This window comes from Acomys russatus, chromosome 26 (genome assembly GCF_903995435.1).
Source record: "Acomys russatus chromosome 26, mAcoRus1.1, whole genome shotgun sequence".
NCBI classification, from domain to species: domain Eukaryota; kingdom Metazoa; phylum Chordata; class Mammalia; order Rodentia; family Muridae; genus Acomys; species Acomys russatus.
The window spans coordinates 30,512,079-30,537,397 of record NC_067162.1 but is presented as its reverse complement, the minus strand read 5'-3'; the positions used below and the strand labels follow the sequence as shown (position 1 = coordinate 30,537,397).

The 25,319-nt window shown below is 46.6% G+C and overlaps 1 protein-coding gene across 2 annotated transcripts; it reads right to left on the bottom strand.

Moving 5' to 3' along the window:
- Positions 1-399: 399 nt before the first annotated feature.
- Positions 400-24,677, bottom strand: Nutf2 (nuclear transport factor 2). 2 transcript variants are annotated; one of them, XM_051168633.1, is made up of 5 exons: positions 24,521-24,677; positions 5,507-5,633; positions 3,985-4,056; positions 3,803-3,901; positions 400-911 (listed from the first exon to the last, which is right to left on the bottom strand). In XM_051168633.1, exons 2-5 carry the CDS (start codon positions 5,603-5,605, stop codon positions 798-800), a joined length of 384 nt encoding a protein of 127 aa, XP_051024590.1. In that variant the 5' UTR covers positions 5,606-5,633; positions 24,521-24,677; the 3' UTR covers positions 400-797. The 2 variants fall into 2 exon arrangements, with proteins under 2 accessions (XP_051024590.1, XP_051024591.1); XM_051168634.1 differs by lacking the exon at positions 24,521-24,677 and adding an exon at positions 24,069-24,337.
- Between the last annotated feature and the right edge of the window lie 642 nt (positions 24,678-25,319).

Genomic DNA, 25,319 nt, shown 5'->3' with positions numbered 1-25,319 from the left:
AACCCAGAAGTCTAAACATGGGAAGCTGTTTTTTTATCAAGGCCTTTCTAGGTGCTACAGGAGAAGCATCTACCCTGCAACTAGACCTGAACCTACGCAGAGCAGAGGCCACAGGAGGTGTCAGACAAAACTGATGGAAGAGCCTTCATTACAAGAGACGCTTCAGGCTAGACCTGTTTTCAGCTTTCCCTGCTTTCCAAAGACAAGCCGGCTGGAGAGGACTCTGGCCTAGCAGGCTTGAGAGAAGCTTAGTTGGGACTGCTACTTCAATTTGCTCCTTGCAGCAGGTACTGTTACAGTGAGGCAGATGGGGAGGGTGACATGAGAGACAATGGGTCAGAATTATTGATGCCCAGCCAACTACTTAACTAATTAAAACAATTTAAACTGTTAAGAAAATTTTTGTGGTTTTATTGTATCATGAGGCATTGAAACATCTGAACAAATCAACATCTGGGCGGTGAGGCAGCTGCTTTCTCCTTCACTTCTTTGGGTTACTAGAGCAACTTGTCAGTAGATTAAAAATACAAAATAAAACAAAAACAAAAACCGACAATCTTTTGCATTACTTAAGTCTTTCCAAGGCATGCGCTGGTACAACACAAACTTCTCCTGTCAGATGCAGCTAGCCTAGCATCCAAACATCATGCACAAAACCTGGTGACAGAAGCGCACTGCACTCACTCCCACCTCGGCCCTGCTCGTGTGTGCATGATATTTGGAGCATCTGGAGGAGCGAGATAGTATTGGGAAGAGGCGGGAGGAGGAAACAGCGTGAACATCTGGCCATCAGGAGGTCAGCCGAAGTTGTGCAGGGCAAGCCTGAACATGTCGTTGGTGCAAACCCAAGCGTCATTGATGTTCTTTAATAGAAACATCTGGTGGAAACCCATGATGGGATCTTCATCTGCCTGCATGGAGGGAGAAGAGAAGATTCAGTACAGGGGAGGGATGTTTAGTGGGAGAACAAGGCAGAGAATAATAGAATTTGGGATCAGGTACTTATTATCTAAAACCTGAATTCCAGTACAGAATAGGTTATTTGAATATGAACTGCTATGTGTGAAACTGCTGGTCATGTAGATGTCAATAAATGGTTACTCGCACTGCCATATATACTGAAAGGCAGCTTATTTTACCACCAAGTAGGCAATAGATCAGACTGCCTGTCTCTTAACAATGTCTCTGGGTAGATGTGACCAAAACATTTAAAGAATCTTGTAACACTTAGTATTAATTTATAGTATCAAAAAACTGTAAGTAATCTTAGTGTTCAATAAAGCATTTAGTTCAAGCAGGAGAAATTGCTAAAACTATTTTTTGAGTAAATGGTTTAAGGCTGAAAAATGAGTTCACATTGGGCATGGTGGCACATGCCTGCTAGTATATATGACAAGGCTATTTAAAACAAGCCGATAAGCCCTCCCCCCAATAAAACACATGCACACACGCACGCACGCACACAAACATGTGCACACAAAGTTAACAGTAGGACCCCAATTTTTTTTAAAGAGTTAGGGTAGGATAGGAGAATGAACAAACATAACATTGTAACAGAAAAAAGGCAGGCCTAAAACCTGTAACCAGAATTCAGAAAATGATCATGAGGACTGGAGAGATGGCTCAGAGGTTAAGGGCACTGCCTGCTCTTCCAAAGGTCCCAGAATTCAATTTCCAGCAACCACGTGGTTACTCACAACCATCTATAATAAGATCTGGTGCCCTCTTCTGGCCTGTAGCATTCACACTGGCAAAACACTATGTGCAATAAATAAATAAATAAGTAAGTAAGTAAGTAAGTAAGTAAGAAAGAAAGAAAGAAAAATGATGATGAGGCTGAGCTAACAGGCACTGTCTCGCTGGGCGTGGTGGCGCACGCCTTTAATCCCAGCACTCAGGAGGCAAAGGCAGGTGGATTCGCTGTGAGTTTGAGGACAAACTGAGTCCAGGACAGCCAAGGCTACACAGAGAAACTCAGTCTTGAAAAACAAACAAACAAACAAAACAAAACAAAAAAACAGGCACTGTCTCCAGCATCACTGATGCATGTGGGCTACAGCAACACACTTCTAAAGATCTGAAATCTGGCCAACAGGTCAGCCAACTTGTCCTGTTTCGGAACACTATCTGATGATAAGGATGTAATGTCTTCTTTTTGTTTGTTTTTAGTTTTGTTTTTCTTTTCTTTCTTTCTTTTTTTTTTTTTTTAAGATTATTTATTTATTTATTTGTGTATGAGTGCTCTATTTGCATGCACACCTGTTATGCCAGGAGAGGGCATTAGACCACATTACAGATGTTTTGTGAGCCACCATGTGGTTGTCAGGAATTGAACTCCGGACCTCTGGAAGAGCAGACAGTGCTCTTAACCGCTGAGCCACCTTTCCAGCCCTAGTTTTGTTTTTCAAGACAGGCCTTCTCTGTGTAGCCGTGGCTGTCCTGGAACTTACTCCGTAGACCAGGCTGGCCTCAAACTCACAGAGCCTACCTTCCTCTCCCTCCCAGGATTAAAGGTGTGTGCCAGCCAGATGAAATGTCTTAAGAGGAGAAAAGGAGATAGGCATAGTAACACATACCTTAAAAAAAAAAAAAAAAAAAAAAAAAAAAAAAAAAAAGCCAATGAGCTGCTCAATGGATAGAAGGAACTTGCCCTATAAACCTAGTGAGCTGAGCTGGATCCCTAGAATCCATGAAAAATAAAAGAGAATTTTTCCTCTGACCTCCACTTGTGTGCTATGGCATACATAGCATACATCTATCATGTACACACACAAAACATTTTTTTGTTTTAACTAAAAAAAATTCTTTTTCAGGGCTGAAGAGATGATTCAGGTCCTGAGTTCAATTCCCAGCAACCACGTGGTGACTCACAGCCATCTATAGTGAGATCTGATGCCCTCTCTGCATGCAGGTGTACAAGCAGATAGAGCTCTCATATACATAAGACAAATAAATAAATAAATAAATAAATCTTTGAAAACTTTTTTTTCTTTTTCTTAAGGGAAAAGGAAATCACAACAGGGCAGGACTTCAACAATATTTGCTTGGCTCGGCTTGTAAAGAAGCGGACTGGGCCAGCTGTGGTGCGTTTCTTCCATCTCCACACGCAGCAAACAGAGGCAGGAGGGTCTCTGTAAACTGGAGGGCTTGGTTTACACAGCAAGTCCCTGTCTCAGAGTCTGAAGGGGACAAAGGGGGAGAGAGGGGGCGGGGGCAGGGGGGTAGGAAGAGATGGCAACTAGCAAGCCTATCTATGCCTCAGGGCCACACAGGGGCCGAAGAGCTTGGCAGTACAGCTCGCCCCTGGTCCTACTCATCTTGCCCCTTTCCATAATGGCTCTAAACCAGTACTCCTCACCAGGACTTTCTGCAACCACCGCTACTGACCACAAGCACTTGAATTGTAACTAGTACAACTAAGGAAGTACATTTTAATTTAATTAGCACAATTTAAAATTGTGTGGAGCCAGTCTGTTCCATACAGCAAGTTATAGGCCAGCCAGGGCTACATAGTAACACCCAGCCCCCAAAATAAATAAGTAAGCAAGTAGGTAGAAATAACTGTGAGGACAAGAGTGTAGCTCAGCCTGACAGAGTATTTGCTTAGCACATATTCAATACCCAGCACCATGGAAAGAAGAAAGGGACGGCAAGAAAGGTTAATTGCAAGTGGCTGTTACATTAAACAAAGTAGGCAGCCACTTTGATAGGTTTTGTTTGGACAGTCACTGTGGATGTTCTCGATAAGTAGGTTACATGCACAGGGAAGGCACAGGAGCCCTGAGGCACAGTGGCACTGTACCTTGAGCTGGCCTACAACCATGCTGATAATACAGCTATCTGGTGTAGGCTGATGGTCCTGCGCCGTGATACTATGCTGAATTTTCTGGAACGGAAGGCTCTGCAAGAGAAAAATGGGAGGTAAGCAGAGGTCGTAAGGGCATCACAGAAGCTACCTGTATCCCAAACTTGGACCTTACTTACAGATAACTTCTCCACAATGGCAGCTTTCCCCTGGAACTGCTGTCCTTCCCACGTAAGGCATGATGCATCAATCTAAAAAGCATACAAGAAATGTAGAGTCAGGGCCTCAACACTCTAAGGCCCTGGAGAAAACCCTCGAAAGGATCTTGCTGAGGGAAATGAGTGCAGACCTGTCTACTTGTCTGGAAAGAAGAGAAAATAAAGGTTGACTCCCAAATTTATACTAGCAATAATTTCTAAATTAGAAACTCTTTATTTCTGCTGGGCAGTGGTATGCTCAGGATTAAAGGCAGAGGTAGCAATCCCTGAGTTAGAGGCCAAGCTGGTGTGTTCCAGGACAGGCAGGGCTACACAGAGAAACCCTGTCTAGAAAAACCAAATCAAACCAAAAACTCAACCAAAACCAAAAGAAGAAATTCTTTTTTTTTTTTTTTTTTTGGAGACAGGGTCTCTCTGTGTAGCCTTGGCTGTGTTGGACTCACTTTGTAGACCAGGCTGGCCTCGAACTCAGATTCGCCTGCCTCTGCCTCCTGAGTGCTGGGATTAAAAGTGTGTGCCACCACTGCTCAGCGAAGAAATTCCTTATTTCTTTTAATTTTATTTTATTTTTGAGGTGTAGTGTCTCTTAGTAGCCCAGGCTGGCCTTGAGCTCAAAAGACCTGCTAGCCTTAGCCTTCCAGTACTGGTATTAAAGGTTTATGCCACAATGCCCAGCAAACTTTATTTAGATTATACCCCACTGTTTCATGGACACAAAAAGATTATTAAAATTCTTCACACCCACCCCCCTCCACTTTGTGCAATGGAGTCTCACTGTGTAGCCCAGGCTGGCTTAGAACTCAGGGATCCTTCTACCTCCCATTGACAAGAGGTTGTGGCAAGATGATGGAGCGTTTGAAGTAGCCTAAGCTCCAGAATGGGGTCTCATGCTAGGGGTGATGGTGATGGGGTGACAGTGGGGAGATGACTTTGCTCTGTTAAGATGCCTTTCTTTTTTCCAAATGTCTGAATGAATCCTGACATTCTGGAAGAGTTACAACTTCTGGCAGCCTGACCAGGATCTAAGCCTACTGTTATTCCTATCCTGAGTAAGACAGGAGGATCCTGGTTAGCTCGGCTGATTAAATGCCCTGATGTGACTGAATCTCAGGCATTATCAAGAATGAGTAAATGAGTCTCATTAAAGCATCTCTCAATGCCTGCCTAGAAGACTCCTTGGGTTATTTATTTATTCCCACGAGCACTCAGGTGCTCTGGCCTCAAAAGCAGCTACACATGACATCTCCAGCTTTGCACTGAAGATGCTCATGGCTGCTCCCTCCAGAGGATACTGAGTCCTTGCCTCTGCCTGATGCTACTTCATCTGGAGGAGAGATACTCCTAGGACCACCTGCCCTGACAAGGTACCAACCACATGGAATGGCAAAGCCCAAACTTCTTGTCCAGGATACTACAGTACCTATGCCTGGCATCCAAATTGAGCTCTTAGGGTCCTATTCTGGCTCTCAAGTTGTAGACTTACGTAAATTGAGCCTAGTTGGGTTCTGTCGTTATCAAATAACTGGTAGTAATGCTGAATAAAGCTGGATCCAATCTGTTCCCAAATCGGCTTGTCTCCCATCCTGGAGAATCACCCACCTCACTGAGACCTGCAAGACCAGCAAGACAAACACAGAAGTGTTAGTACCACAGAAGTAAAAAGCAGCTAGCCACTGACCTTTGTCACTGCCTCCTCATGCAGAAAGATGTTCTTTCAGGGGATGTGAGAACAACCCCGGGGATCTCAGAGGAGACCCGAACAAGGGTGGGAATCATATTTAGCCCATCTTCTAAGGAGCTCTAGGTTGATGACAGAGGGGTGCCAGTTATACAAGGTGGATGTTGAGGATGTAACCTGGACAAAGGAAAACAGAATAGGTCCTATAATGTCCAATAAAGGGAGAAGAAGAAACTAAGCACTGGCCTCAGTTCTACATTTTCCCTTTAATTCTCTCAATAACCTCCAAGGCCAGAGTTACTGCCATTCTATCCATATTTCAGACCAGAAATTACTGATATTTCTTTGTAGAATGCTTGCCTTTTAGTCTTCAGCTTCCAACACTGTCCCAATGATGTGCTGGGCGAGCTGGGGGACACATGGCTTCTAAAGAGCCTATTCGAGACCACAGCAAGTCCCAAGGAGCCACCTAAGATCTGTGAGGCCAGGGGATTGATGACCTGGCCTTTTCTGGTATCATTTCTTCAGTGATAATAATATCCTCTGCTCACTCCCGAGCTATGACAGAAGTATGAGAAAGGGAAATAACCAGGAGGCTGTGAGCAGGAAACGGCATATAGCACACTGTCCCGCCTCACCACTGCCTTACTCCTGAAGGGCAATCTTCATCTGGCTAGAGGCCCTGATCCCAAGGACACGGATGAAAAAGCCACTTTGGCTTTGTTAAAGCCCTCCAAGAGAGGGCCTGCACTTCCTGTGGGCCCTAGAGAGCCATGCACTGTTCTGTATGGATCTGCCTGCAGAGGAGCACAGCCTCTGTCTTCGCAATAGGTTTTAGACAGAACAGCAAGAAGGGGATTTCACCCCAACAGAAAACCATCAGCTGGTAGGAGCTAATACACGGCACCGCTTCTACGGCTTCCACACCATCCTCTGCGAAACTCAAGAGAGACGCTGGGTTGCTGGTGCTCACACAGCTTAACATGGTAAGTGCTAATTTGTGAGTCTCTGTGACCTCACCAAGGCCAGAGGAGCCAGCAGGAAGGGACAGAGTAGAATAAAGATAATCCAATCCTCCAGCATATGACAAAACCCTAGCCAAGGAAAAGCTAGGAAATGAAGCCAGTTTTATTTTAAGTTCCCTAGGAGGTAGTTGTACTAAAGATAGAAACTCTTTGGTCAGATGACTAAGTAATGTCCAGGGAAGTCTAATACAAGCAGAAGAGAAAGCTTGGATCCAGCCACGACTGTCCACAGGAAAACAAGGTGTGTCCAGTTCACATTTGTGCCCAGAAACAAGTCAACAAATGGAAGAAGCATACGACCTACAGCTAGTTTCACATGCAATTTTGGTCACATTTCCAAATTTCCAAGAAACGTCCATATTTCCCTACCCTCCCATTTCTGCACCTTCTACCATAGTATCCACTCAACATGTCCCAACCCACAGAAGCCAAGATACTTTGCCCAGTTCACAAGTGCTCTCGGGAAAAGCTGCAGGAATAATGAGGGTCGTTCTTCCTTCTGTTCTCAGCTCACATCGAGGCTGCGCAGTTCTCAGGGGGAGGTCCTAAATAGGAACATGCCCACCAACGAAGGACACGGCAAGCAGAACCTAGACCCTACCCGATGGACAGCTCATTCTCCACATGGAGACGGGAAGGGGCAAGCGGGGGACTGCCTCTGGCACAAACTCTGGTGCCTGCTATTGACTGCTGCCCCTTATTAGAGAGGCCCTGTGGGAACACAGAGGAAGGGGGATGCAGACTATCCAGATGAGATAGTGATAGGCTGTAGTGAGATGGTGGGGGGAGGGGGACCCCACTAGTCAGAGGTATAGGGGAGGGGAATAGGGCAGAAGAGGGAGGGAGGGTGGGAACAGGAAAATAAGAGCAAGGAGATTACAATTGAGATATAATGTAAACAAATTATAAAAAAATAAAAAAGCCATTGGACGATGGTGACACATGCCTTTAATCCCAGCACTTGGGAGGCAGAGGTATGCGTGAGGCATCTCTGTGAACTAGAGGCCAGCCTAGTCTACAGAATGAGTTCCAGGACAGGCAAAGCTACACAGAGAAACCCTGTCTTGTAAAACCAGAGCGGGGGGTGGGGGGGGAAGGGAGGGAGGGAGGGAGAGAGAGAGAGAGAGAGAGAGAGAGAGAGAGAGAGAGAGAGAGAATATGCCAAGCAACAAGAAATAGCACCACCAAGTATGTGATAGTACCAAAACAGACAAGGGGCAGCAAACTGGGCTATCAAGAGATGGAAGAGAGGGACAGCAAGGCTGGAAAGGAATCCAGAAACAAGCAAAGCACTGGCATGTGGCAAGACTGTGGGGTGGCATGAGAAGTGGGTGGGTGTTTTCTCTCTGTCAGTAGTATTGTCCTATCTATCCTGTCAACCTTATATATCTATCTGAGATTGAGTCTCGTTGTGTAGCCCTGGCTGGCCTACAACTTGCTATGTAGACCATACTGGCCTGTTTTCCATTGGACCCTGCCCTCTGAATTCTATTAAAGACATGTACTAATGTCCATCTAGGTAGGGCTTTGTTTCGTTTCTGCTTTTTTTTTTTTTTTTTGAGACAGCATGTCACTATGTAGCCCTGTCTGGCCGGAGCTTGTTATGTAGACCCACCCTGTCTCGGCCTCCAGAGCATGCTCCACCATACCCAGCAGCAGTACTGTTCTAGTAGGAAAGCTATCTGGCTAAAGTAATAGCAGAAGGGCAAAAGGAAACTCTGGTCCAGGTGGGGCTCTGGGGAACAAGACAACTCAGGAGCATTTCATCAGAGAGCATGAAAAAGAATCTTCAAAACTGGATAAAGCCTGGCTTGGTGCCACAAGCCTATAATGCAAGCTACTTGAAAAGCTAACATAAGAGCCTTCATCCAGGGGCTGGAGAGATGGCTCAGAGGTTAAGAGCACTAGTTGCTCTTCCAAAGGTCCTGAGTTTAATTCCCAGCAACCACATGGTGGCTCACAACCATCTATACTAAGATCTGGTGCCCTGTTCTGGCAGGCAGGCACATACACAGGCAGAATACTGTATACATAATAATAAATTAATTAAAAAAAAAAAAAAAAGACCTTCATCCAAGGGGGCTGCCCAAGGCACAGAATTGTCTCACAAACAACAAACAAACAAAAACAGGGCTAGGGTAGGGGTGCTTGCCTAATATGCACAAAGCCTCAGCAATGCAGAGACCAGATGTGGTGGCACATGCCTGTAATCCCAGTACTTGGAAGGTAGAGACAGGAGGATCGATAGTTCAAGGTGCCACCTAGGTATGGTGGAGCTCCCCTTTAAATCCCAGCACTCAGGGGCAGAGGCAGGAGGATAACTGAGTTTGAAGCCAGCCTGGTCTACAGAGTGGGTCCAGGAAAGCCAGGGTGACACAAAAAAGTTCAAGGTGTCTTGAACTTGGCTACACAAAGAGTTAGAGGCCAGCCTGGGTTGGAGACCCTATCTCAAAAAACAAGACCAACAACCACAAGAAAACTCAAAGACTGCACAAAGACCATTGCTTTAAGGAGACCAAAAGCAGCCCCAGGAGCCAAGACCAACCTTACTCCAGGCCTGCTCGGCCTTCACAAATTTTATCTCCATGTATACAAACATATGACATATGGCAAGACTCCGTTGTCACCTGGCTTTACAGATGAGTAAACTTAGAGTTGGTTGAACAATGCAGAGCGCCTGCCTAAAGCTCATTCAGATATCAGGGCTGACAAGGTCTTCAATAACTGAACCTTAAATCACAAAGTTGGTCACATGCTCCTTTTAACCCTGTTGCCTTTGGGTTAGAGCCACACCTTAAGCTGGGCATGCTATTACATTCCTCTAACCCCAGCACTCAGGGTGTTAAAGGAGAGGATAAGGAGTAACGGCCAAAGTCGGGCGTGGTGGCACACACCTTTAATCCCAGCACTCAGGAGGCAGAGGCAGAGGCAAAGGCAGGCAGATCTCTAAGTTCGAGGCCAGCCTGGTCTACAGAGTGAGTTCTAGGACAACCAAGGCTACTCAGAAAACCCTGTCTCGAAAAACAAAAACAAAAAAAAGTTACAGGCAAGCCAGGGCTACACAGCAAGACCCCTCTTAAAACAAGTGCCCAGGTGTGTGCTACATGCCTATAATTCCAGCACTTGGTAGGCTATAGCAAAACTGCTGTGAGCTCCAGGACACTAGACTGCACAGTGAAACTCTTGTATCATAAAATAATAAGATCTGGTTGTGGTGGTGCAGGCCTTTAATGCCAGCACTTGGAGGCAAAGGCAGGAGGATCTCTGTTGAGTTCAAGGTCAGCCTGGTCTATGTGTTGGTATACAGGCCAGCCAGAGTTATAGTGAGACCCTGTCACTCACAAACAAACAAAGAGAAAACAAAAATAAAGAAAGGACATGCAGATATTACTCAGCTGTCAATAGTGCTTCCTGTTCTCCAGAGTTTGGCTCACAGCAGCAACACGGGATGGCTAACATCTGCTTGTAACCCTGGCTCTAAAAGATCTGATACCCTCTTCTGGCCACGCACAAACATACAAAACCAAAAACATACAACACAAACTGCTAGGAGTTCCAGTTTTAGGGATGTTAAGGTAGAAAGATTATGGGGGAGGAGGGCTAGAGAGATGATTCAATGGTTAAGAGCACTGGCTACTCTTCCAGAGGTCCTGAGTTCAACTCCCAGCAACCACATGGTGGTTCACAACCATCTATAGTAAGATCTGATACCCTTTTCTGGTATGCAGGTGGTAGTACATGCAAAGAGAGCACTCATATACATTAGATAAATAAAGAAATAAATCTTAACAACAACAACAACAAAGCTGGTCGAAGTGGCACATGCCTGTAATCCCAGCACTTGGGAGGCAAAGGCAGGCAGATCTCTGTGAGTTCAAGACCAGCCTGGACTACAAATTGAGTCCAGGACAGACAGGGCTTGTTACACAGAGAAACCCTGTCTCAAAAACCCAAAAAGGGAAAAGGAAAAAAAAAAGAAAAAAAAAGAAAGATTGTTGGAAGATCAAGGCCAGCCTGGAGATCAACACAGTGAGTTCAAGACTAGCCTGGGAGAGATGGGGTAGGGGGGAGAGAACACACACCTATCTTGGGGGGGGGGGGGAAGCTGGGTGAAGTGGCCCACACCTTTAATCCCAACACTCAGGAGGCAGAGGCAGGCAAGTTGCTGTGATTTTAAGGCCAACTTGGTCTACAGAGTGAGACTAGGACAGCCAAGGCTTCATAGAGAAACCCGGTCTCAAAAAACAAAACAAAAAAAGAGCAAGAGACAGCTCAGTAGTTAAAAAGCCTTGGCTGCTCTTCCAGAGAACCTGGGTTCAACTTCCATCACCCACATAACCTCAAGGGCAGTAAGCTCACACGTGGTGTACAGACATATATGCAGACAAACACCCATACAACTAAAATACATTTAGAAAAGAACCAAGAAACAGTGGAAGACTTTTAATCTGAGCTCTTAGGAAGCAGAGAGTTTGAAAGTAGCCTGGTCTACACAGTAAGTTCTAGGCCATCCGGAGTTACATAAAACCCTGTCTCAAAAGCAAACGCAAAACCAAAACAAAAGAGCAAAACAAGCCGGGCAGTTGTGGTGCACACCTTTAATCCCAGCACTTGGAAGGCAGAGGCAGGAGAATTTCTGTGAGTTTGAGAACAGCCTGGTCTACAGAGCAAGTTCCAGACAGCCAGGGCTAAAACAGAGAAAGCCTGTCTGGGGGTGGGGTGGGTGGGAGAAGACAAAAATATCAAAGACAAAAAGACTGCTGGTGGCAATCTATACCCATCCCCATCTTGCCAGCTGCTCACTCCTCCTGGCTCTAACACAGACACACACACACACACACACACACACACACACACACACACACACACACACACACAGAGAGACGTTTGCTCTCCAGGATTTTTGCAAAGATGAGCCCCTGGTGAGGATACAATCATTTGCTCGGTCAATTATTCTTCCTCCAAGTCACTGGTAAGATGCTACTTGTTTGTCAACCCATTACCAGACACCATTATTGACCCACTCCAGGTACAAACCCCACCAACCTTCTGCGTAGCCCTGGCTGGCCTGGAACTCGCTTTGTAAACCAGCCTGGTATCGAACTCAGAGACCCACCTGATTCCCAAATGCTGGGATTAATTAAATGTGTGCCCACCAGACCTGGCCACTATATCAATTTTCATACACATAATCCTTACACACCTTTCCCCAGTACAGAATGTTCAGCATAGCAAATTATAGATGTAATAGTTTTCAACTCATAGCTTAAAGACATCATTCTTCAATCCAAAAAGAAGCAGAACGCAGAGCCTTTTCCAGCCACATGCACTACTGTCCTGGGGTAGGTGTCCAGGGCAGAGCTGAATGCTTCCTCAGAATAGCCAGACAGCTCCGCTCTTGTTAATACGTTTTCTGTGAAGTACAAGCCTGAAAAGAAAAGACTCACAGACACAGTTTCACATCAGATTGAGACTGAGCCTTCATCCTCTGGCTGCTACAGCTCTTGTGAGAAGCCAACCGCTACAGCATCTCCTGCTTCACCCCAGTAGCCCACAGACGGACTAGAGCCAGGCTCTTCATGGAGCTGTTGCCTTGAGATCAGCCTTTTTGGACCTTTAGGCATTTGGAGGTACAAAAATCCCCAGAGAATCACTCAATCTGTAGTCTCTGACAAGAAGGTACTACAAAGGTAGAAATGTACAAATGCAATCATAAACCGGGTGTGGTGGCGCACTCCTTTAATCCCAGCACTTGGGAGGCAGAGGCAGGTGGATCTCTGTAAATTCGAGGCCAGCCTAGATTACAGAGTCTTACACAGAGAAATCCTGTCTCAACTCTCCAGCCCCCAAAAAAGAGACTGCAACCACAGATTCCAAGTTAGGCACTGACCTAAACATTTTTATTTTTAGGGGCTGGAGAGATGGCTCAGTGGTTAAGAGCACTGCCTGCTCTTCCAGAGCACCTGAGTTCAATTCCCAGCAACCGCATGGTGGCTTACAACCATCTGTAATGTGATCTGATGCCCTCTTCTGCAGATAAAATACTCACATACAATAAATAATTTTTTTAAAATTTTTAAATTTTAAGTGTCTCCAAAGGCAAAATCTGAACAGCAGTGACCTGCACATCATGGAGACTTTAGTCTCAAATACAAACACAGATCAAGCAGAGAGAGAAATGTGCCAAGCACTTTATGTGCACTCCCCCACACCAGCAAGGCTCATGTCAGAGATAACAAGAGACTCAGTGAGACCATCAGTTCAGCAGACTTTGTAGGCTCCAGAGCCAGGACTTCAGTGACAACCCGAATGCTCTTAGGAATAAAATGAGCGGACTGTATCCATCAAACAGCAGCCTCTGGTACGAAGCCCTACACCTTTGAGCCTCAGTCTCTGAGAGGAGCAAAACAGGGCTGAAGACAGGCATATGTAGTAGTTCATGCCTATAATCTAAGCAACCAGGAGGCTGAGATAGGAAGTCTATCGCCGGTCTGTGCGAAAAAGATGCCCTGTAACAAAACAAAACGGCATCAGGAGACTGCAAAGATGGCTCAACAGTGAAGATTACTTAGCAGAAGACTCGTGTTCAGCTCCCAGCACCCACAACTTTATTCTGGTCTCTCTGGACACCAGACACACACATACAACATGTACATGCATGTAATTAAAAGCACTCACACACATAAAAAGGATCAGAGGAGATGGCTCAACAGGAAAAAACATTTACTACCAAACCTACTGACTTCAATCCCTGGAACCAACATGGGAGAACAGACAACTACAAGTTGTTCTCTGATTTTTCACATGCATTATGACATCTCTTCCTCAAATAAATAAATAAATAAATAAATGGTTGGGGATGTAGTTCACTTGTAGAGCACTTAGTTTGTGTGAAGGCCTGGGTTTGATCCTACAGCAACACACATGCCCTTCAAAATCCCCAGTTTCTACTGTCTCAGTAAAGGAGATTGGAGGGATGCTGGCCAAGCTGGACCTGGGACTGACGGGGGGGGGGGGGGGGGGGGGGGTGGGTGGCGGGGCACCAGGTTGATAAAGAAGGTTAAAAAAAAAAAATTTATAGCCGAGTGTGGAGGTGTGCACTTTTAATCCCAGCACTCAGGGAGACAGAGGCAGGTGGTTTGCTGTGAGTTGGAGGCTATCCTAGTCTACAAAATAAGCCCAGGAGAGCCAAGGCTACACAGAGAAATCCTGTCTTGAAAAAATAAAAACAAAAAAATAATTTATTCCAGGCAATTAAACAGAGATAATTTCATATCTGAAGGCCCATCACTAAGTCCACTGGAGAATGCTAAATGTGACGAGCTTGCAGTAGAGCCTTAGAAATTGAATGCCATTTCTCCTTTATTCCTTGTTTGCCAGGCCCCAAACATATAGTCTTAAAACACACAGACCGGGAAGGACTCTTTCATTACTGTGTGTATCTATGGTATGTACGTAAGTGCAGGTAAGCCTGTGCAGATGTCAGAAGTTAGGTTTCTCCTTCCAGGGTGGGTTGGGGGATTAGGCTGTTAGGTTTCTTTTTCTTTTCTTTCTTTCTTTTTTTTTTGAGAAAAAAGCTATTTTTTTATTGATAATATTCATATTACATCTCAATTGTTAAAGCTGTTAGGTTTCTTGAGGAAGCACTTTTACTCACTGAGCCATCTCACCTGCCCTAAGAAGGCTCTTCAAATAATGGGACTGGCGTCAGACCTTGGCTAAGACCCTTGGGCTTAGGGCCAGAGCATATGAAGTCTTAAGGAGGAAAGGACAGAGTGAGCAGCTACACAAGACAGGGTCGTCCAGCAGAGTGCCTGTCCTTTGGGGGCGGGGGGGAGAATCTGTCCTTCTGTCTGGGTGTGGTGGTACACCTGTAATCCCACCACTTGGGAACTGAAGGCTAAAGGGTCAGGAGTTTGGTTATATTTGACTACATAGTGAGTTTAAGGCCAATCTGGACTACATGAAATAAAGTAAATTAAAAACCTGCCTGGCTAAGAGCACTTGTTGCAAAGGACCCGGGTTCAATTCCCAACACCTGCATAGTCTCGTCATCTCTTCTGGCACCAGACACCCATGTGATACACAGACATAAATGTACACAAAACACTCATACACATAGGATAATAAAAATAGAAAAAAAACAAAAAACCAAAAAATATTTCTGCCTCTCTAGTCTCATGATGATGTGCGATCTGGAGTATGTGACTCAGGCTCTGTGGCCTTCCAATGATTTCCACGGTACCTGGAAGAAAGGCTCATTACTACTTTGTCTTCACAGCCCCAAGTTACCTGGCCATCTAATTTTGACTTTGCCACCTACTCTCTTCTCTTTTTAGCAACCACACTGGGCTTGTTGCTAGTTTTAGAGCAGACTTGAGTCCACTGTCACCTGAGACCTTGTAGTCATTGCTTCTTTCATTGGATTTATTTAGGTGTGTGCGTGTCCGTGCCCCAATGTGTGGAGGGCAGAGGAAATTTGCACGAGTTGGTCCTTTCTTTCCAACACCTGGGTCCCAGGAATTGAAGGCAGTTGTCAGGCTTAACAGTAAAGACATCTAATCCACCAAGCAGTTCCTCCTCCTCAAGACTTCCTATACTTCACCTGGGGCCCAAGGAACTTAAACAAGGTTTGATACCAGTCACTCACTGCCTCTTAGACCTGGGCCATTCTTGTAACTAGATACCTGGTTCCTTGTCACGTATCAATTCAAATGTCACCTCTTCACTGATACATTCCGTGACTACCCTGGCCTCATTTTCTTTATTTATTTTATGCATATGAATACTCTTATCTACAAGTACACCTGCAGGCCAGAAAAGGCATCAGATCCCACAGATGGTTGTGAGCCAGCATATAGTTGCTGGGAATTGAACTCAGGACCTCTGGAAGAGCAGTCAGTGCTCTTAACCTCTGAGCCATCTCTGCAGCCCATTTTCTTTATTCTTTCACAATTTCATACCTATGCAATATACTTTGACCATATTCTCCATTATCTCACTATCTCCTCTTATCCCCGTCCTTCTTCCCAGCTAGCCCTTTTCTTTTCTTTTTCATGGCCCACTGCATTTAAGGTTGCTTGCATGAGCATTAGTGAGGGGTTATTTACTCGAGCAGGGCAAATCACTGTGACAACACCACTGAGTACTAACACGTCCCCTCCCAGCAACTATTAACTATCAACTACCTGTAGCTCCTCAGAGGGATGGAGGTCTTATGAGCCCCACCCCAAGATCAAATGCTGATGGGCCCAGTCTTACGCAGGCAGCCAGTGCTGCTGTGTGTTCATGAGTCATGTCCAGAAATCTGGTTACTCATTTTACCTCCTGTACTGTTTCTTAGCAATCATCGCCCTGTCAGAGCATTATACTTATATTGTTGTGGTCTGTCTCCTTGGCCAGGGCACTCTTAACCACCCACTTCTATGGTTTGTTGATGAATGTGGGAGCCTAACCTGGGCAGGCTGGTCACTGGGGGTGTTAGTTTTGGGCAACCCTGCTCAATATAAGTAGCTCAGTGACCTACATTTTCCTTCACCCACATCTTGTACCTAAGTTGCCAGGAAATGATCCTTCGATCCCTTCAGATGTCTGAGTGACATGTGGCAAGTGAAGACTGGCCCCAACACCCCCTCTCAATCCCAAGGCTCTAGTCACCTCAGGAAGGAGCTATGGTAAGTGGTAGACACACAGCCACCTCCTTAAGACCTGGTCACTAGCCTACTTCACTTCTCTCTTGTGTTATGACCTGGTGGTCCTGGCTGCTCCTCAGTACCTGTGGGCAAATCAGGGAGAAATTAACCAAGGGCTAAAGTGGCAGAGCCCAGTGGTAAGGAGTTATCGTCAGCCTCCAGAGAAGCATTCTTGATCCAGGAACGGCAACTGCCCAACCTACCATTCCTCTGCTTCAAGTTGAAAGAAACATCTTGGTGCATAGGTTGTTAGCCAGGGCAGGGCCCTTTCCTGAAGCCTAGCTATTCCTAGCACCACTTGGACCCTTTCCTATGCTTGGAGGCCTCCAGAGTCCCAACTGACCCAGGAATCCTGAGAGCTGCAGTCTATTCTCTGCTCTGCAGTTATTGGCCTAGTGACCTCCCTTTCCATGGTAGTTTCACGAGATCTCTGGAGCCCAAGGCTGGCTTGCTTGCTTGCTTTCTTCTTCTTCTTCTTCTTCTTCTTCTTCTTCTTCTTCTTCTTCTTCTTCTTCTTCTCTCTCTCTCTCTTTTTTTTTTTGGTTTTTCGAGACAGGGTTTCTCTGTGTAACAGCCTTGGCTGTCCTGGACTCACTTTGTAGACCAGGCTGGCCTCGAACTCACAGAGATCCACCTGCCTCTGCCTCCAGAATGTGCCACTATGCCCGGCCCAAGCCCAAGGCTTTCTTTAGCTATTCTTTGTGAACTGAGCTTCAGGCCTTGAACTTTCTGATTGGGCATCCTGACAGAGGAGGAGACTCCTTAGTAACTGCTTCCATGGTCTGCCACCACCATCCTCAGCTGCAACTGCTGTGATACCCCAAGACTGAGCAGAGAATAAAATGGACAGAGTCCACCAAGGTTAAAAGGACACTTCTTCTTTCAAATGAACTGACACCACAAGGCTAGTATAGTTATTTTCACCTCAAATGGACCCAGGCACAGCTAGCACTTTATTACCCATAAAGATGGCCAGAACGGGGCAGCACAGAGGTAGCTCAGCAGATGAAGGCATTTTGCTGACAACCTGAGCTCAGTCCTCGGGATCCACACTGTAAAAGGAGAACAGATTCCCATAGGTTGCCCTCTGCCTTCCTCTGTGTACTATGACATGAGCACATGCCTGTGAGCAGTCACATGCACAAAATAGTAAGAGCTAGAGAGACAGCTCAGTGGTTAAGAACACTTACTACTTTTGCAGAGGACCCAGGTTCGGTTTCCAATACCCAAATGGCGGTGCACATTCACCTGTAACTCCAGTTCCAGGGACCTGACTCCCCTGTCTGGCCTTCACGTGCACGTGCACATATGTGGTAAATGTATATTCAGGTATACACACACACAAGCCTTTTCTTTAGGGCCTGACACACTCTTTTGAAAAGGATGTTCTTTATCATTAGGTAGGCTTGTCTCCAGCCACTGACACTTACAGAGTTGGCATATAACAGGTGACAACAATAACAAAAAATAAGGAGTAAGAGGCCCCAGATTGGCCATATGTCTGCTGGCAGTGAGAACCCTGGGGCCAATAAGCAGACTCACCCTTGGTCTCTGACTACTACTTCCTGCTACTGAGACACTTTGCTAGCCAGAGCTGGGCTTATGCAAAGCACTGAGCTCAGGAGGACACACTGGAGTGATAAGAAGAAGAGAGGTGTTGCCACTGAGTACTTACTGATCCTAAGAATCTTTCACATGGCCTGAAAGTCACTCCAGCAGTACACTACTGGCTCCCCAAGCAAGAATTCCTTAATTCAAAGTCAGAGGATCACAGAATTACAATGTTGGGAAAGGAGTAGCCAATTTAAACTGAACTGTAAGCCTACAAACATTATCGCCAAAGAGTCCATTTGAAAAATTAACAAACAGCAGGTGGTGGTGGCACATGCCTTTAATACCAGCACTTGGGATGCAAAGGCAGGCAGATCTCTGAGTTTGAGGCTAGCCTGGTCTATAGAGAGTTCCAGAACAAGCGGGATGTGGTGGCACATGCTTTTAATCCCAGCGCTCGGGAGGCGGAGGCAGGCAGATCGCTATGAGTTTGAGGTCAGCCTGGTCTATAAAATGAGTCCAGAACAGGCAAGGCTACACAGAGAAACCCTATCTCAGAAAAACAAAAACAAAAAACAAAAGAGAGTTCCAGAACAGCCAAGGCTACAGAGAAATCCTGTCTTGGGAAGAAAGGAAAAACAAAAACAAAAACACACACACACACAAAACAAACAAAAATAAAAACTAAAAAACCATGCCGGAGCCAGGCGTGGTGGCGCACACCTATAATCCCAGAACTCAGGAGGCAGAGGCAAGTGGATCTCTGTGAGTTCGAGGGCAGCCTGGTCTACAAAGCGGGTCCAGGACAGCCAAGGCTACACAGAGAGACCCTGTCTGGAAAAACCAGAAAACAAACAAACAAACAAACAAAAAAACAAAAAAAAAACCCAACTTCCACTTGACGTGTAGCCTAAAGAATTTCTGCCTTTCTTTCTTTCTTCTTCTTCTTTTTTTTTTTTTTTTTTTGGTTTTTCAAGACAGGGTTTCTCTGTGTAGCCTTGGCTATCCTGGAATTCACAGCAACCACCTCCCTCTGCCTCCTGAGTGCTAGGATTAAATGCATTTGCCACCACCGCCTGGTTTCTGCCTACTTTCCCATGCTGATCTTGGAAAATGGTTTACTACTTCTTTTGGCTCCAAAAGACTATATCCTGGAGGCCCCAGAGAGAAGCTGAAATGCAGTCTAAAACAAACAGACTTCTCTTTTCTTTTTTTGTTTTTGTTTTTCAAGACAGGGTCTCTCTGTGTAGCCTTGGCTGTCTTGGACTCACTTTGTAGACCAGGCTGGCCTTGAACTTACAGTGATCCACCTGCCTCTGCCTCCCGAGTGCTGAGATTAAAGGCGTGCACCACTACCCCTGGCGACTTCTCATTTCTTATCTCTGTCCCTCAAAAGTTGGGGACTGAAGCGAAGGCATCATGCCCGTTAAGCAAGTGACCTACTACTGAATTATATCCCCAATCCTAATATTCTTATTTCTGACATCCCTATAGGCCCCCGCCCCCTTGAAACATCCAGAGAATGGCCATCTCTTGACTGCACACTCACAAACCCTGTGACCAGATCTGGGGACCTTTCATCTCTGGGGAGGCTTTCTCTAATCTTTCGTCCCAGAAAGATGTCCTGGTTACCATTCAAGGAGCAAGTGGTACTGAAGATGTGGTTCAGTGGGTCATGTTGGCCAGAGCATACCACAAGTCCAGAGTTTGATTCCCTGCACCACCTACAACAGGCCACTGGGAGGGACATAAAGGCCTGTAATGTAATCCCAGGCACTCCAGGGGAAGGGGGCGGAACAGAACAGTATAGGAATAACAGACAGTCAAGGAATAACTGTTACTTGAGTCAAGCTGATCACAAGGAAGTCTCAGTTTAGTGAGAGATGTTACACACCCATATTTCAAGCAAGGGGAGAGAAGGCCAGACAATGCTGGTGACATTCCCAGGCATTCTCAGAGTAACCCCAGACTCCTCTGGCTTTTGCCAGTCACTAAAGAGGCAGGTGGGCCCACTAGGTTTTTCTCTCAACACTCTAATCCCCTAAACGCCCCTCTTCCGCACAGAATTAGATCCCTGCAGTTCTCTTCAACTAAGCCCTTAGCACACAATGCCAACATTACTCCATCACCTTTAGCACTGACAGTTTCTTTGTCTAGCATTAGGGCTGACTGGATTTCTGTGATTTCCTCCTCCCTGTAGCCTCAGCTCAGAGTGAACACAAAGGACCAAAGAGTGCTTTGCAGAAAAAAATCCGAACATTAGAGAAAAACAAAATGAAGCAAACCAAGTCATGTCAAACAAAATGCTAATACCTTACTAAGAGAATCCTGAAGGTACATTTTGAGACAAGGTCCTTGAACTCTTTGGCTGCCCTAAAACGCAGACCAGGCTGGCCTCAAGATCCACTTGCCTCTGGGATTAAAGGCATGCAGTGCAACAACAACACCTGACTCCTTGCACCCTATCTCCCTCCTCACACCAAGTGCTAAGATTACTGAAGTCTGTTTGTCACAGTGTGAGCACAGCTGTGTGCCTGAAGGTCAGAAGAAACCATGAGAAGTCCTGCTCTTGGCTTTTCTCAAGGCAAGTCCAGACTTAGAGCTAGGGTGGCAAGTCAGTCAGCAAGCACCACTCACGTCGGCCTCTGACAATGCTGGAGTTATAAGAATGTATGGTCTGGCCTTTTCTGTGGCACTGAGGTCCTCACTCTTGGACAGCGAGCATTCTTACCCACTTACCGACCTTTCTTACTGTGAAGCAGTGACCCTCCACCTTCCTAATGCTGCGGCCCTTTTTGAGACAGAGTCTCTCTGTGTAGCCCTGGCTGTCCTGCACTCACTCTGTAGACCAGGCTGGCCTCGAACTCACAGTGATCTGCCTGCCTCTGCCTCCCAAGTGCTGGGATTAAAGGCGTGCACCACGCCTGGCTAATGCTGCAGCCCTTTAATACAACACACCACATGTTGTGGTAACCCCCAACCATATAATTATTTTTGTTAGCCAGCCATGTTGACGCATGCATTGAATCCTAGGATTTAGGAGGCAGAGGCAGGTGAGTTTGAGGCCAGCCTGGTCTACAAAAGCGAGTCCAGGATAGCCAGGGCTGCACACAGAAACCCTGACTTGAAGAAAAAAAAAAAATTTTTTTTTGCTACTTCATAAGCTGAATTTTGCTAATGTTATGGATTGTAATGTAAATATGTTTTCTGATGGTCTTAGGCAACCCTGTGAAGGAGTCATTCACCCCCACGGGGCTTATGACCCACAGGTTAACGTTTGTCATCATCAATGTTGTTTTTTAAGAACTGGGTCTTGTTAGGGAATCACAGGTTGGTCTGAAATGCAGGAGTGCTCCCTCAGTCTCACAAGCGCTAGAAACACACGCATAATGAAAGTACTTTCTGCTTCTAAAATTCGGGAATTCTGCATTTCCTTTATCTTCATCATCTCAATGCACTAACTGCAGAGGCAGCCAAATAAAGCAACACATAGCTCAGACACAAGTGAGATTCTAGAGACCAAATTTTATAGTAAAAGGCCAACTGTGGTGGTACACATAAATAATCCTAGTAGTTTGGGAGGCTGAGGCAACGGGATTTTAAGTTGAAGACCAGCCTAGGCTATATAGCAAGTTCAGAACTACCCTGAATTACATAGCAATACTGTGTGAAAATAAAATTTTGGGGCTACTGAAATAGCTCAGTAGACAAAGGTCCCTGTTGTTCTGCCTGATCTCCTGATTTTGATCCCTAGAACCCACATAGTGAAGAGAACTCACTTCTACAAGCTGTTCTCTGACCTCTACACCAGAGCTGTGGCACATGTATAGCCAAACACTAAATATGATTAAAAATAATTTTTGAGGGGGCTGGAGAGATGGCTCATAGGTTAAGAGTACTGTCTGCTCTTCCAGAGGTCCTGAGTTCAATTCCCAGCAACCACATGGTGGCTCATAACCATCTATAATGTGATCTAATGCCCTCTTCTGGCTTGCAGGTGTCCATGGTGCAGAGCACTCTAATCATAATCTTTAAAAAACAAAAACAAAAAACAAGAAAAATAAATAAAACAAACAAAAAGGTCCTTTGTCACTTGCTTGTCAGCTATGCTCAATTGCCCCATGTCAGGTTCCATTTCCCATGACTTCCTACATGACAGAAGGCACAGAGGGATTCTGAAGAACATTAGGGTTCTCCATTGACTCTCAAGCCTAAGTGGCCTGTCAAGTCCAGAAAGATCAAGGGCTTCTCAGGGACAGGGTAACAGCAATGGCTAACTCCAGGTTTAAATTTCTGGGAATTTCTAAGGAATATTTTGGCTGGCGGTCCTGGAAGTTACTACGTAGGCCAGGCTAGCCCAAATTCACAAAGCTCTACCTGCCTGACCCTGCCTCCTGAGTGCTGGCTTAATGGCGTGTTCCACCATGCCTGGCTTAGAACAGTATCTTTTTGATCCTCAAGGTGCTGGAGCATACATAGTTTAGCATTTGTTCGGTATAAGGTTTGATTCCCAGCACAGGAAAAAGTAAAAAGCAAAAAGATAGTCCTATGTGCAAGCCACCCAGGAGCTTGGAATATGCAAGCTGATCTACAGCCATAAGCCTCGCTCACCTGGAACCCAGACAAGCTGGAGAGTTTGTGTCACTTCTTTGAGTCGGGGTCTCGTGTACCCCAGGCTGGCCTTCAGTTTCCCGTGCAGCTCCAGGATGTGACCCTTGTGCTCACAGCTCTACAGTCCTACGTAACCCGGGACTGCAAGCTTGAGCTACCACATCCAACCTACTCAGTGCTGGCGATTAGACAGGAAACCCGAGTTACACCCCTAGCTCCAAGGAAGTCTGGAAATACCTGCCTTTAGTTCCAAGTGCTCCTACTTCAGTCCTATATGTTCTGTGGAGAGTCGCTCCCTGGCTGCCTAACACCCAGGGGCACAGTGACCAGCTATGACATGGATTAGGAGAGCTGAATCCATACAAGACAGGCCCTGGCGAAACCTAAGCAATCTTTGCTTGTTGTCTTTAACTAGGGAGAAGGACTGGGCAGAGAACTGAAGAAAAAATTTCAAGTGAAAAACCAGAAAAACAGTATCTGAGGAACTATTCAGGGAAGAGAGGGCCTTAAAGACAATGTCTTTGTGCATTCTGGCCCCAAGTCAGTCATCCTAAGAGACGGACTGAGACCAGACACTCTGCTTGCTGAGTCTAGGTCCGAAAGACCAAACTGCCTTGCCCCTCAGGCCTTCTGGCCTACTCAGAAGCCATTAATGGGCCAGAGAATTCACCTGACAAGAGATGCTTATCTACACTAGTCCCTTAATCATCACTCAAACAGAAATGTCTTATCAAAGCCTGCCTAATAGTAACTGGTTACATACACCTCTTCTCCAGGAACTCAGTGTGATGATTTGTGGCGCCATTATTAAGGCATTTTCTTAAGGCCCACCCGTCTTCTAGACCGTTCACAGGCAGCTCCAACACAAGAGAAAGCAGACATTTCTTTGAGCTCCAGACACAAGGTCCCTTCCACCTTTTCTAGTCCAGTATTGGGCTCAAAGACCTCAAGCTTGGGGTCCACTTCTTTATGAATTAAATCCTACCTCATCATTTTATTCTTAAGGAGTCATCCTCCTGTCAGGCTATGCTATGCTGACTCTAGGAGGCTCTAATGTATTTCAGAATTGGGCTGTGCCTGAGAAACCTAACAGAAACCTTGGAGGCTCACACAACTAATTTCACTTCTTTGGCATCCTTCCTCCATTGTAACAACGTCGGGCAACCCACCCCAGGGTTAGAGCCTCCTCAGAAGGGTGGAGGCTGGGCCTACCAGCCGCGAGCTGCTCTACAAAGACCCCAGGTTCAGATTATCCAAGACTAGCTAAAGGTAAAGTCCCATGAGACAGCCCCTCCGGCCCCAGAATTCCTGCTCCCGTCCTCCAGGCTGGACAATAACAGCATAGGTTCCACCGAGGTAGAGGTTAAGTTTCGTGCACTCCCAGCAGGCAATTAAGCAGAGAAGCCTTCACCTACATCCTAGCCGAGCTTTGGTTTGGAACGGGGCAATGGTCCCAAGCCCCAGCAGCGGCAGGCGGGCAACCCTTACCCATGCTGGCTCTGGAGCGAGCTGGGTGGCGTTGCCCATCCCCGGGTCTTCGCCGGCGGGTGGTGGGACGTGGGTCTGGGATCGGCCCGCCAACCTGCCAGCAGAGGTTGCAGGATTCGAGCAAGCCAGGCAAGGCCACACAGGGCGGGGCCCTGAGAGCTATCCTGATCGTCCGGACCAGAGAAAAAGATCTGGCCACCAGCCAGGACACACGGCGGCCTGGACAGGCGTCGGTCCAGGATCTCAGCATTCCCCTGGCCCCGGCGGCAGACAATCCGCGGGAGGCGGAGCCGCGCGCGACACATGGTGCGGGCCCCGCGCCTCTTCGGGCCGCCGAGGGTGTGCGAAGAGGGGAGGGGCCTCCCAGGGCCTCGAAACAGAAGCTCCCGGCGGCCTAGACCGCGGCTCCTGCGGCCCAGCCCCCGCCCCAGCGCGCTGGCCCCAACACTCACCCGTGGGGCTGGCACGATGGCGGCAGCGGCGGCGGCAACCCAGCGCGGTCTGCGAACGACTGTCCCTTCCCCCTTGCCTTCCCTCGTCCGTCTACTGCACTCCGGGAAACGTAGTCCCAATACACTCCTTATAGGCTTTACTGAGCTTGGATAATACTACAATTCCCAGAATGCCATGCCCGGAAGCGCAGCCACGGCTCGCAGCGCGGGAGGAGAGGCTAAGTCACGGAGGGAGGTTGTCCGGCTGAGCCCCTGAGAATTGTGGTCTAGCGGAAGCCTCTGGAACACGGAGTTGGCGCCAGGCAAGCATCGGGTCTCGGTTGCCGGGTCCCAGCTGGCTTGGCCCTGCCTTGGTCTGTGCAGCCTCTAGTGCCTGACCCCGCCTCCGCAGGAGCCTGGTCTAGCTTGGAGCTGATCCTGCTTGTTCTAGCAGCCCCTTCCTGGGCCCCCTAGCCTGTTTCTGAGGCCAAAGCCTACTTCCTTTAGGCGCTCTGGCTACTAATTGTGCTCGCGGTGTGGCCTTAACCCGGGTAGCGAAGAAACCCACCCCTTTCTTGTCCCAACATTCGTTGTTAGCTCTACTTAACCCCCAAAGTTGGTTGCGAGCTGACTAGGCTTTTGTTGAGACTCAAAAAAAAAAAAAAAAAAAAAAAAAAAAAAAAAAGAAAAAGAAAAACGCTCCTTAGGTGGGCTATAGTTGGAGAGGTTAACCTCAATTGTACAGAGCAAGGTTTTCAAAACAGAACCGTAAAAAAAAAATTTGTTTTTTAAAATTTCTACATTTATTTGTTTTGTTGGA

Coding starts and splice junctions, on each gene's coding strand:
- Nutf2 (XM_051168633.1), bottom strand. CDS start 5,605: ATGGGAGACAAGCCGATTTGGGAACAGATTGGATCCAGCTTTATTCAG. Junction 3,902..3,984: donor CCATTGTGGAGAAGTTATCT/GTAAGTAAGGTC, acceptor TTTCTCTTGCAG/AGCCTTCCGTTCCAGAAAAT. Junction 912..3,802: donor TGGTTGTAGGCCAGCTCAAG/GTACAGTGCCAC, acceptor CCCTCCATGCAG/GCAGATGAAGATCCCATCAT.